Source organism: Sinohyriopsis cumingii, chromosome 7 (genome assembly GCF_028554795.1).
Source record: "Sinohyriopsis cumingii isolate HCF-2022 chromosome 7, ASM2855479v2, whole genome shotgun sequence".
Taxonomy (NCBI): Eukaryota; Metazoa; Mollusca; class Bivalvia; order Unionida; family Unionidae; genus Sinohyriopsis; species Sinohyriopsis cumingii.
In genome coordinates this window covers 131,894,821-131,909,302 of record NC_142967.1, presented here as the reverse complement: position 1 = coordinate 131,909,302, position 14,482 = coordinate 131,894,821, and the positions used below count along the sequence as shown (strand labels likewise).

The following is a 14,482-nucleotide window of genomic DNA, read 5'->3' as shown; positions in this document are numbered from 1 at the left end:
CATAAATACACTATTCAAATTTCATGACTGTACCTATTAATATCCCTAACATAAATACACTATTCAAATTTCATGACAGTACCAATTAATATTCCTAACATAAATACACTATTCAAATTTCATGACTATACCTATTAATATCCCTAAACTAAATACACTATTCAAATTTCATGACTATACCTATTAATATCCCTAAACTAAATACACTATTCAAATTTCATGACTATACCTATTAATATCCCTAAACTAAATACACTTCAAATTTCATGACTGTACCAGTTAATATCCCTAACATAAATACACTATTCAAATTTCATGACTATACCAATTAATATCCCTAAACTAAATACACTATTCAAATTTCATGACTATACCTAAATACACTTCAAATTTCATGACTATACCTATTAATATCCCTAAACTAAATACACTTCAAATTTCATGACTGTACCAATTAATATCCCTAACATAAATACACTATTCAAATTTCATGACAGTACCAAATTAATATTCCTAACATAAATACACTATTCAAATTTCACGACTGTACCAATTAATACCCCTAACATAAATACACTATTCAAATTTCATGGCTGTAATGATCAATATCCCTATTAAACATAAATACACTATTCAAATTTCATGACTGTACATACAATAATTCTAAGGAACTGAGCTAAATGCAAAACCTTGACATAATCACAAGAACATAAAAAGAAATTCTCTGTGATAAATATACTCATGTTTTGTGCTTTCCCCACCAATGAAAGGCATAACTTTATGCGAAAACTTTCATATTTGAATTGGAGAGCAATTTAAGTCACCATTTAATTTTTCAGCAAAGATTTCCATAAAAAACTCTAAACAGGCTGTGATGAATGGCTTTACAGTACACATACATCTGAAGACTTTAGTGTATGTAAACCACATTATCAAGCAAAGCTTTACCTTGAAAATCAAAATCAGGCATAATCCACAAATCTGCATTATGGGTACACTCATATGCCAACAGAAAGAAAAACAACACAAAACTATCACTTTCTTCCCTACTTTTTGTATCTATGTGCATGTATGCTTGTGTTTGAATGTTTATCTTCACTGTCTTTCCTTTTCTTCATAACCTTATAATATAATGTTTCATCAAAAGATGGCATTTCCCCAAAACATCACTAGATTAGAAAAAACTAAAGAAAGAAATGATGCAAAATGAATGCTAGAGTATAAACAGACAACAATATTCCATGTTATGGGTTCCAAATCAATCCTGAAGCCAATTTGTTTGTTCTTCTGTCACAATTCTAATGCTGTGCATGTACTTGAAAAAAGAGGAAATGTCCATACCACCAATCTTGTTTTTTCTTTCATGCTCAAATTTTTTAATTATATACAACAACTATATAAAAATATTCACATAAATTCACTTGACTTTTCCCCTATTGGGCACAACTTATTGATACTGATGTATTAATTTTGCTTCATTTCTTTTCGCCTTGGCAAAGATTTCTTTTTTTTTTTTTGGGGGGGGGGGGGTCAATGTTCTTTTTTTTGGTTTTTGTTCTTAACAAGAGTATTTCCCCCCCCCCCCAGCTACTTCATGTATTGTTTACATGCAGTTCACATATTCTGACACATCTGCCCTCTCGTGTAAGAAATCTTTCTTAAAATACTGAATCACACTTTTCCCAGTGCCTTCAGACCATATCTGATGTCTTCTGCAGAATTGTATGTTTCTACATTTATTCTCCCTAATTTTGCATTAATAATATCATTCATGACATTCAAGGATAACACTACTTATGTAACAAAGGTATCTGGCAACAATATCATCACTTTCCCGTCAGTATCTATATACTGTCTCTCCTTCAATTCTGGAGATGGAGTCAGTTTGGAATCTTCTAACTTCCAAATCATACTGGTCCAACTCCTTCTCATTCAACACATTAGATCCTAGAATTTTCCTGGCAAAGATTGCAAAATGCTAGTCCTATGGCCATCTGTTTTCTTATGAACTGACCAATTACATTCCAATTGACTTTGCATTCAAGCCATTCCCATACATTTTTCAAACTTTTATCCAAACTTTTTGTGCGTGTGTCATTCTCTATAATTTGAGATACCCTGTTTGGCATGTATACTTATTTCCATCAGATTCTATTACAAAGAGATTCACTGGACAAGTAAAAGCTTTTGACCAATTGGAATGAGCTTTACAATGGTTGTCTGTTAAATGACATATGGAACAAATACTATTACAAGAATTGTCTTTATAAGGTTAAATTTTTGCAGAATGGGGCTGAGCAGACCATTATTTAAAAACTGGATCTCAGATGCTAGAGAAAAAAATGGACTTTACTGAGGAATATTGGATTCAGTCCAGGAGAAAAAGCAGAATTCCGCTTTAAAAAGGAGGGAAAAAAATCAGTACTGAAATCAAATACACAACTGCCAAAGGGTCAATTATAGGATAAGTCTAAAGCATGCGTAATTTCATATCTATTTATCTACCAGTGAAAACTACATTATACACCTGATACTTCTCTGGACATGTCAACTGCATGACAACATGATTGAACAATATCCACCATATATACCATTTCTTGTTTTTAATATTACTCTTTATCAGGAAACAAAAAACCATTTCTCCTTATTGTTCTGAATCACCAATATTTTCAGCACCATATCAGATGAAAGCAAAACCATCTGCCAGAGTGCTACATTAATCTAAGATTTTAAAGGGCACCATTTGTCAGATTTTACTTATTTTCTGCTAATTATATTTGCAAGTTGTTTGTAAACAAGACAATCAGAATACCCTGTGACTTACTGCAGAAGTAATCCTTAATGTGAAGAACTGAGCATTTGCCTGTGATGCTGATGAGTGGAGTGGTTTCTTCAAGCCCAGTTAAAAACACTTCATTCTTATAAAACAGTCTGGTAGGAGAATGCTCAATATCTGCTGGCCCCATGAAAACTGGACCAAAGAAAAATCCATTACCACTGGAAAATAAACAAGTACATGTGTAGAAGAGTAATGATCATGATGCATTTCATCCAATTCAATAAAAGGGTTAACTTTTTGTAAATTTGTGCTAAGTTCAATAGATATCTCAAAACAAGCAATCTAGTCCTGTATTAAACTGCTATAACACGTTTCATCTGACCGTCATATTTCTCATGTTGAGTAAAGGGGAACTAATGTCTAAAAGTAAAATCTGTGATTTTCTTCTCAACATAATGCTGCAGTGTGTAATGTCCATTACCAGCATTTGTGAAATGTTTGAGGAGTTGGAGGTGAACATTCACTGTGCTTCCTTTGGCTGAATGTGATGAGATCTCCTTATCTTATGAATATGGATAAGCAAACAACATCATGAAGAACACAAAAACACAAGCTCTGACATATCATTAAGTGGTAAGTGATGATATCTGGAACAGAAGTTTTGACTGACTCTTTCAAACAGCAAAAAAAAAAATGTCATACTGTCAACCTTCTGAGATATTTTACTTGAGCAAACAATGATTGGTCAAGCTTGTTTATGAATATTCATTAGGAACAAGGATACTTCATCACAACAGCCAAAGATGAAATAGGACACAAGATTTTCTCCCACGATTTGCAACAATCAGGCATGCAAGCTTCATCTCACAACTGCTTGCAACATCAGAATCAATAACAAAGGTTCCATGTAATATAGTGCTACACCTGCAACAAAATGTTTGCTTTTGATTTAACATTTTAGGGATATCAACACAAATAGGTTATTTAGCAACAAGACAATCTGGGTAAATTGCCTTAACTAGGGACACAGCATGGTAGCTAACACAGGCTGATCCAAATGAAGGATTCTAACCCCTACCCTTCTGGATGCAAGTGTGGCATGAAAACTGCTAAGAAACCAGAATATATACAATGATGTGCCCCCATGTATCTGTTTTGCAAAAACAGAAACACAAAAGTTAAAACTAGAATTGTAATACAGCTACACTGGAAATATGATGAGTACCATACTTCTCAGCATGCCAGTGAGCCAAAATTTTCATTTGTCAAATTGTCAGAAGATAACCATTGTATAAGATCATACAAGGTTAGTAGGAAATAATGTAGGTCAATTTTAAATTAAATTTTGGCATCAAAATGTTCATCACTACCTGGCCTTTACTCCGCAAAAAACTTTACGTGACTATAATCTGAAAACAATTAGTTAAGGTCACAGAGTATATCTGTTGCATGTTTTGTTAGTGACCTGGTTTGAAATGATACTGAACACTACTGAACTAGATACAAGTGTCTAGGCTGGCATGTTTCTAACTGAGTCACTTTCATTCCACACTGGAATGACTGTACTTATGCACTTTAAAGCATTAAAACTATTAATAAAATTGGTTATGCATTATTCGGATTAATGAAGGATATGAAATTAACATACGTTCTGTCTATCCACATTTTTTCTATTCTTGCTATTACAGGCTTATCTCGGTCTGACCTCACATACACACAATCATCTGTCAAAAGAAAGAAAATACATTCTTTTTTAAGCAATACTTTGTATAAAGCAGGGATAAAATAGGGATAATTTTTAAAAGCAGGAAAAATGTTGGGTGAAGTTGGGATATTTTACAAAGAAAAGTAGCATGAAATTTATGTAAAGAAATACAAATAAAATAAAACAACCTTTACTTAACGTCCTTACATAAACTTCAACAATTGCATCTTCTTACTCACATACTAGCTGTATCTTTAGTCCAGGTTGATTCTATCTTCTTCAAGTCATGTGTCCATTTTGGTCATGACATCATGTATTTTGGCCACATGACTTCAAATGAGCACAGCAAAAACTATATTAATTGCAACTGATAGTAGCACCTGTATTACTTTATTGTTATTACAACAAGGTAAAAAATATTTAATCAACTGCCATTAGAACAAACAATTTAATTTTATTTCAGTTTCCAAAACTTCACACATAATCAACAAAGTCGACAAGATTTATATTCAGTTTTAAATTAAACATGTAAAACATGATGCTGTAAAGTTGAGGTTACTCACCCATAATATCTGTGACCTAGGTCATAATGACTTTGACCTTTAACCTTTTCATTCCTAAAAGCAATAAATGACTTTCTTGTCTTCAGTAATATATGTGGTTTAGAACTTAAGCTATTGTGAGAGATCAAATTTGTTGTGGGGGGGGGGGGATAACCATAACCATGGCTTTTGACCTATGGGGTCCGAAATCAGTAGGTATCTTCCTCACCTCATGTGCATGCAATAACTCACTTTAGTCAAGCATGAGGTATATATTTAAAAATTTTGTGTAAAAGCTATTTCTATTTTTTGTGTCGTTATGGTGAGTTTGACGTTTGACCTACTTACCTCAGATCAATGGATGTCATCCTCAAATGCATGCATTATATTAAGTTGGGTTAGAATATTGTGTAGTACTTGAGTTAATGTGCAGAATCAATTTTTTTATTTTTGATCACCACAACTTTGATTTTTGACCAACTGAACCCACAGTCAATGAGTGTCTTTCTTGCCTCAAGTACAAGCCATTGGCAAATGTCAATGATGAAAAATTTAAGTTACCATGTGGAAACAAAAGGTATAAATGTATGTACAAATGGCGACACAGCTCAATGGATGTCAAAATAATTTGGCAGATGTCCAAGAATCTCACCTAATTTGTAACAACCAGTTTCTATCTTAATTTGCTCATAGTATGTACAGCCATCATCCGTCTGATTCTCCGTTATAACATCCTGAAAAAAGCAAATGCAAAAGTATGTATCATTGCTTTTGTAGTCAAACATAAATTTCTGTACTATTAGCAAGACATTTCAGTAAATAAACTGTTTAAAAAGTGTTCATATAACCATTGATATGATGACAAAATGATGAAAAACATCTGAATCCCAAACTGTTTCTATAAATAATATATGCTTAATATATAAGCAGTAAACTCATGAAGTCCTGGGGCTTCTTACATTAAATTGTTGTATTCAAATGTTGGTATAACAGGTGATATATATTGTGCTCAAATTACTAGAAGGGGCTCTTGCTCTAATAGTTGAAAGGATTATCCAGGAATAGACAGCAAAAAATATTACTTCTCTTCTTCCTTCTTTTTAACTGTACTGTATTGAAACCATCTAAATGCTCTTGAGAAAATACAAAAAACTTATAACAGGTATTTTTGAAATAATTTGCAGGCGCCAACATCTTCAGAAAAATTACTGCCGAATAAATAAAATCACTGTCACAGTCTCGACCTTAGCCTGATGTCATGGCAGAAGATTAATGAACTTGTCCAAATACGGTCTAAATATACCCAGATGTTAGGGCTGTTCCAGTAAAACATATACCCCCCGGGGGACGGCACTTCAAAAAAACTTCTGTACGAGGTTGTGTTTTGAACTATTTTGATTCTGACAGTGGAAGGTAGGTTAGGAAAATCACTTCTGTTGTGGGTTGTGCTAACAAAATGAGAAATCCCTGGTGGGGTTGTCAGAAAGAAGAAGAAAAAAAGCAAATATATATTTAAAATCGCATCTACCCCACTCCTAGCAGTCTAACGTGAATAAAATATTGGGTCAGAAAATGGTGCCAGTACACCTAATTTGTACGAATTCGCGTACTTTTAAAGCAGTGATACGCATTCGGCAAATTATGTCAACGCCGCAGATATAAAAAAAATGTGCTTTGCACAGTATGCAATTTTTATTAAACTTTTAACTTAACTTTAAAAGTGCATTTCGCAATGTAATTCGCACTGCCGCAGCTTTCTCACAGCGCATGATGCGACATCCAGATATCTGGATACTTCGGTTTGACATGAATGGCTGTTAAACTAAATTTGATTCGTTCATTGGCCCTGGAACAAGCATTTTATGGAGTTTTAGCCTTACTTTCATCATGGAAGTTTTACAAATGCGTGTTTCCAATAAGGGCCACACAGGAAACCAAAATGGTTGAATCACAACACGGTTTGTCTTCAGACATTTTCAGTCGGCAAATACTGGCTGGTGATAGCTATGATGACAATGAATTTCATGTATATCGGTCTGTTGGACATTGGAAAAAGGTCACTGGAAATACCAGTGTGTGATTTTGAACCCAAAATTGATGTTGAGTGCGAGTCCGATGTACGTGTTGGATGGACAATATGCCAGTTATATTTATTAAATATACCCATGTCTAAACGAGCAGACTATGGGAATGTTGGACTTAAAACCCTAATACAGCATTATGGAAGAGATAAATCTGGCATAAGAGGCAGCAAAACACTGATTCAAGGAAGTGAATCTTTGGCAGGGTTCATGTTAGTGAAAAGACAGAGGTCTCGGAAACATTTATAATCACGCATATTTGGATGCCAATTTTTTTTTATTTAGGTGGGCAGTAAAATTCAAAGACTTGCCAGTCCTGCTTCACTCACCTGCATAGTGGGAAAATGTGTTGATCAGTTAGCTGTGATGATAGTTATGATGATAGAATTTAGTGGTTGAGGCCCCCCCCCCCAATGTCGTCACCATTATAAGAGTACATCAAAAGAACATGCTGCAATAGCTAAGCGGTGAGATCAAAGGCTTTGACTGGCAGCTGGGTGGGAAAATCTACTGATATTTACAGTGCTTGAATTCAGAGGCAGAAATACCCAGAGATGTACATGTGGTCATTTATAACAGTACATCAAATAAACAACTTTAGCTTTCATTATTGTGTTCATTTCCGAGTGTAACTGAATAAGCAGTGTACCTGACCTCGGAATCATGACATGTTGAGACATAGACTTGAATGAGTATTTCGGGGTTCAACGGCAAACTGACGAAGATTGTGAGATTCAGGAGAGGGCTGAAGTTGCTAGAACTGATAGTTTGAAAGGGACATTAGCCAAGTGTAAGAAAGTGTGTGATGCCTAGCTTAGTGCTTTGAATAAGACCTTCCTTGGATCAAAACAATTCATACTCGCTCTGATGAACAAGCAAGAGCTATGTCAGTGTTATAAAGAATGTAGAAATTAAACTCTGGCAACCAATAGTTCTTATAATTGGCATAGTTTTCTGAGAGGGGACTGCAACTTTTCCTGATGGGACTCATATTGTTACCAAAATGGGAGCCATAGACTCTTAGTTTTAAAATCCTAATGAGACCTCTGGTTCAAAACTTTTCTTTTTGGGACAGAGATATCCAAGAGAGAATACCCACGGGGCCATACATGTGAGATGTTCAAAACTGCACAACCATAAAGAACAGTAACTTGTTCAAGCTAGTTATGCATATGCGTTTCAGACAGCAGGCAATGAAAGGAGTTCACAGCACAGAATAATATTCATACACAGAGGAGGAGGATCATATTGAATTCAGAAACAATTAACAGATTAATGCTCATAAGGAACATCAGAGAATCCCCATACAACATAATTAAGTGTGTGTAGATCTCAAGTTGGCAGAACCACTGAGCAACAAAAGAATAAAAAGACAAACTTTTGTATCATGCAGATGTATGACCAAATGATGTACATGCTCTCTATGTGCAAAAATTAAATGACATTAAACATAAGAGACTGCCTCATCTGTGTAAACTCAAAGCAAGATGGATAAAATTTGTTCTGTTTGTGTTCGGTTCTTCCTATGTATATTTTGATCATGGTGGTATTTTCCAAGCCATCATTTGGTATTTGTATTGCAAAATGGATAACTAAAAAAGTCTATCATCTAGTACAATACATTTTTAAGCAGTATCATTAACTGATGATGAAATTGATGAAAAAATACTTGATGTCATTCTGATATATGGATTCTTTACTACACTACTAATCTGTTCATCCTGATTCTTTTTTTCACCATCTCCTTTAGTCTTACTGGTACCAGTGCTTTTAATAAAATTGTAACTTCTATTTTCTTGCAATCTAAATATTTGTAATGATGTGTTATTGTCAAAAGGTAAAATGTGCTTAGTGTTGTAAAATCTAAAATTATTAATTAGCAAGGGACTAAAGTAAAAAGTGGACAGAAATTATTGCCATATTACAGTGTTGTTAGAAACAACAGAATAGTTGTACAAGATGTATTTTGCACAAAGTTGTAGAACTAGCGCTCGTATTGTCACCATATATTCTACTTAAATAATTATATCATTATTTCTGTATATTCCTATCAGTATTTTCCCAGTGGTAGTAATTTCTGATCAGATGTTGTTCATTTCTTGCGCAATTTTTACACATCAAGAATTCTCACCATATCATTAAAAAACAATGTAATCTGCACCAAATTGAGTTGAGAAGAAATTAATTTTTTTAACCCAAAAATCACTGAAGCTACGAGTTCTTGCATTAAAGTCCCATATTAAATAACATTTGAAGTAGCCATGATAGCAGTTTAGGATGCAACTGTACCAATTTCACCTTTGGTATATCCAAATCTTGAATGTGATGGAGGAACATAGCTCCAAAATAAACACATCAATTTTAGAACCTGTTCATTGATTATGAATCAAGTATCGGAGTCCAACTGAATTGCTAGAAATTTTTGAATTCTTTTAACAACACCGTAATTAGCTGTCAAATATGGAGTAAGCCTATAGTCTTTATGCCATTCCAACCAAGACCCCACCACAATCACGTGACCATGCCCAATGACATCACAGTAATAATCGCTATACAACTAGAGATGACATCTCTTCGAGAATTTTGATTTCAGTAGAGCTGTAACAGAGTGGAACTGTAAGAAAGAGTGACAGATATTTAAGTGTTAGGGAGATATTTAACAATGGCTATTCCCACCACCACCACTTCCTCACTGGAGATCACACTCGCATAAAACTGAGTACATCCTGAAATCCTGGCAGCATCCCTGCAGAGGAGATAATTTGACTTCAATTTTATTGGTCACTGGTTATCCCATCGTATTTCTGTTACTTGAACATTATCTTACAGTGTGTCCATTCAGCATGGTCAAAAAAGGCTTACAACCATTTAGACTTGTTCAAGGACTCACATTACTACAGATGTGAAAGAACGAGAACCATACTATAAATCAGTATAGATAAAATATAGTATATATGTGTTTGACTGTCCCTGATTGGTTGATAATGAAAGTAAGATTTTAGTAAAAACAATCTTTTGAGAGCTTGTCCTACTTGTAACTGAAAAAAGTGAGGGACATTGTTTTATCAACGTAATTTCCATCCCTTTAGAGACCCAAGTTTGGACGACTCGTTACTGAAATCAGCAGCTGACTCTTTGGTGCAGTATTGAAAGCACACATTTCAAATTTGTATAGATCCAGAAAATGGTGCGGCTGTTATGTTTTTTTTTCTTCACAAAAGCTGTCGTCATGGATGTGTCTATACTGATATAAATTTGATCATGAGCACTCAAAATTTTAAGTTACTGAATTTTAATATCGTGGTGTTTGCACAAATTTACAGTGGGAACTAAATTAGTGCAGAGTCCTGAACTCTTTTGAGTTTTGTGCAGAAATATGGAATCCAAGCAGAATACATCCAGAAATGTAGAGGTTTTCAATCTTGGATTTAGTCTCCCCAATGTGTTTCACACTGATATGCATATTCACAGAACATTTGTATAGTAGTAGGAAAAGTGAGAAATTTAGATACATATCATAAACAAGACAAACAGTATGTGGGGGAAGAAGATCATAAGAACAGGCTGGAATGGAAAAGTATAATAAAAACAATAATGAGTAGAAGTGAGCCTCTTTTTTATGTGTGCAACATTATTTTCTTAGCTTCAGTAAGAAATTTCATCAAAAGGAAGACAATAAAGGGTGTACAGTTAACTAAACCAATATGAATTTAGCTACTTAAAAGATGTATCAAATTGATTTTAACCTTCTGGTCTGTTTCTGTCCATTCTGGTGATATGTCCACTGAATCAGTATGGTTGGAAAAAATATTTGGCAAATTTAAAAAATTCAAAATCTTTTGGCAGATTATGATTATACCCTACTTCTGCCTGAGAGATGTGAATAATTTTATTTCTTGGTTTGCTGATTGTGGTTGTTGCTCAATTCAAAATGCATCATTGTTTTTCAATGATGCATTCTCATACTTTGTTACAATTATTTATTACAGATGCATATCATCAGATATTGGTGAATACAGCTTGAATAAGTTACAACAGTTCTAGATGGAACAATGAACACTGTTAAGAGAAAACTTAAGTGAGCTAAAATGTAAACTTTTCGGCAGTGTGGGATGCAGGATTGCTCAAGACCTTTCCATCTCATATGCTCACCATGAAAATTCCATTTGCACCAACTGATGATGACTTTTAGGTAACTGTCAGAAAGGCATAATTGACGATATTCTAAGGTCTACAAAAATTACTAGAGTCAAAAGTTATAAACTCGTACAGCTGTGGCAAAAATGATTGACTAGTACCTTTGCTGCTATTGCCACAGTTGATTAGTTGGTTGATTCAGTGTGGTTTGATTTGGGGTTTTTTGGTGATTTTTTTTACAATATATTAGGTGAAGGAAGAACCTCGAAAGACTATATATGGCATCCAGTTTTACTGCTGAAGAAAATCCAAGTCCTTTTGAGACGCCAAGCACCACTTATGTAGAACCACTGACCTTCCACAAGTAACTGGCAACATTCTCATTAGCACACTGGAGGCAAGTAATCACATGACAAGCATCTTGTACCACTGCCATGGAAGCCCCTCAGTTCTGTATCACAACACAAGCATCTTAAACCACTCTGCCATGAAAGCCCCTCAGGCCATAGGTATAAGTCTCATATGAAAGACTAGAAGTGGGAGATAGAACCTGTGACAACTGGATTGAAAGTGCAGAATGTTACTGCTAGGCCATCAGTGATGATTATCATGCTGTTGACAATACAGTTAACTGCAATGACATTGATTTTATGAGTGCTCTGGGAAAAATGATTCCTTGACTTTCATCCATTTTTTTAAATCTATGATATAAATATGTTTGACTTGCTATATTTTTTTATAACTTTATATTAGTCTTGCAACAAAGCGCAAAAATAAGACATCGGTAACTGAAAAAGATGTTCTTACAAGAAATGATATAGTGTAAAAGTAGACAAATGATGCAACATCACTTCCACAGGCATCATTGGTTTTTTTTCTGACAAATCATATAAGTTTACCAAAACATTTATTGGAAAAAATAATAACAATGAATCATAGAATCTGACCACACATTTAAAGCAATACAAGATTTAACTATTATTCTAATCAAAAGCAGCATGCCTGAGAACAAAGAAAATTAGCAAGACATATTGATAACTTTAGGAAACACAGAGTTTAGTAAGGATACAAATTCATGATTTCTGTATTAGAATAGACATATCTATTATAAAATCTGTATTCATGGACGTTAAATTAGTAGGTATTAAGGGACTGATCAATGACATCTACAAATAATAAGCCACCATGAAAATCTGTGATTTCACAGTATCAGAGACATACTTGGCTGACAGACAAACAAACTAAAGGACAAAAGACTGATTATAATGAATGAATACAAATAAAAATATGCAGTAGATTATATGATGTATACGAATTCAGTAGATTACCTCCAGCCAGCTGTCATTTAAATTGCTTCTGTCCCCAACCCAATATTAAAATCGCTTCTACCGCCCACTAACCCATAGCCAGAAATTATGTTAAAAAAATATACTTCTGTAGGGGGCAGTGTTTCTCGATTAAAACACATCTGACGGTGGATCATAATTTTTTTAAACTGCTTCTGTTGTGGGTTGGTTGAATTTGAAAGTGCCTTCCCCCCGGGGGGTATATGTTTTACTGGAACAGCCCTTATGATAAATGTGGTTAACTCAAGAATTTATTAAACTGTCAGCTACAAATATGCCCACAAACTGGGTTTTATATAAATCCCATTATACTTGTTTGTGTGGGGCCCCAAGTGGTCTAAAGCGCTCTCCATTACGGATCACTGCCATCTCACCTCTGTCTGCATGGGTTCGAGTCTTGGATTCGGCCAATGTGGGTATGTGAGAAAGCTTGCCAGTAGCTTCTCGAGGGTTGGTGGTTCTTTCCGGGGATTTCCTGGGTTATTCCTCCACCATTAATACTGGCCGCCATGTATAGCCTATCGTGTGCTGAAAAATGGCGTTAAACACTACAACAACAACAACAACAACTTGTGTGTGTTATCATGCAAACAAACTATTATACAGACCTGCCAACACTGAAAATATCAAAATCAGGAATTTGTCCCCAAAACACCATTAAAAACCAGGAGGCAGGGTGAAAAATCAGGAGGTACAAGAGTAAGGTGTACATGTATATATCATGATAAACATGTTTACTTTTGTTATTTCAGCACATTGTATGTTGCAGATTTGCATTTCTGCAAAACTTCATCATTTATTTGTCCTTGGGTGCCAAATTTGCTAACAAGAATAGGTTCCTGAGTTGATGCTGACAGGCTGGCTCTTTGGCTGGTTCTGTTTTTTCTGACCATTGAGAATGCTCTCTCAGCATTGCTGTTGCTGTGTGGTATTGAAAGTACTGATAGCATTACTCTCCCAAGGGTTGGAAACAACAGTTGGCCAGATCCATCCATATTTTTTTTCCTAAGAGCAACCTACTAAAGGATGACTTACTTATTCATGCAAGCGTTGCAGATGTGTCTAAACAATCTATAGTATCGTTTAAGGACCTGGCCTTTCTCTCCAACTGAAGGGAAGGAATCAACACTGATGATCTGCATAGAGTGTTTCAGCTTTATCAAATCTAAATTTCTAATGCAGAATTGAATGTGGAATGAGCCAATCACCAGTGGCAGAATGCATGATAGGCCCCACGAGTCGATGGATGAATGAAACAAAACTGCTTCTCCCAATCACTCCTATATTTTTGATCCCATTTCTTGTTCTTGGCTGATGAAAAGTCATCAGTTACTTCCTTTTCTTCTGTTTTTTTTTTGTTGCTTTTTGCTGATGGGGTCAGATAAGTAAAAAGAACCACACTGTGAGACAATCTCTTTGTATTGGCTGATGAGAACCAGAAATCAGGCCAGATATGGTAAAGTACTAAGAAACATACCAGACACAGAAAAACCATAAACGGAAAATGTTTTTTTTTTGTAAAAGAATATATTAAAAAAATTACTCTGGGAATTGAAAAATCTGGATTTTTTCTAAAACATCGGGGAACCAGGAGATAGGTCCATAAATTGGGATTTTCTCGATCTTTTCAGTAGGGTTGGCAGGTCTGTATTATACCATATATACTCACTTATAAGATGATTCCAACTGCAAACTGCACAGACTTGTATCTGCCGCTGCATAATTTGTCAGCAGATCTGGATCTGTACAGTTTGTGAGAAGTAATCAGTAGAACAAGCAATATAGACTCTCATCTGCAGGTGCATTATGCTACAGCATATCCAGATATTTGCTCTTTGCAGTTCGACTCATTTTATAAGCAAGTATATATGGTAGATCAAAACCCTGAGACA

At 34.8% G+C, this 14,482-nt stretch overlaps 1 protein-coding gene across 10 annotated transcripts in view; it reads right to left on the bottom strand.

Moving 5' to 3' along the window:
- LOC149796142 (protein polybromo-1-like) overlaps positions 1-14,482 on the bottom strand; it is a 228,871-nt gene that overhangs the window by 85,613 nt on the left and 128,776 nt on the right. For all 10 annotated transcript variants that reach the window (XM_089966069.1, XM_089966068.1, XM_089966062.1 and 7 more), the window contains 3 exons: positions 5,679-5,760; positions 4,428-4,503; positions 2,825-2,997 (listed from right to left, as the gene is read on the bottom strand). In XM_089966069.1, the coding sequence (XP_089822195.1) occupies positions 2,825-2,997; positions 4,428-4,503; positions 5,679-5,760 (331 nt within the window). The remainder of the gene's footprint in view (positions 1-2,824; positions 2,998-4,427; positions 4,504-5,678; positions 5,761-14,482) is intronic.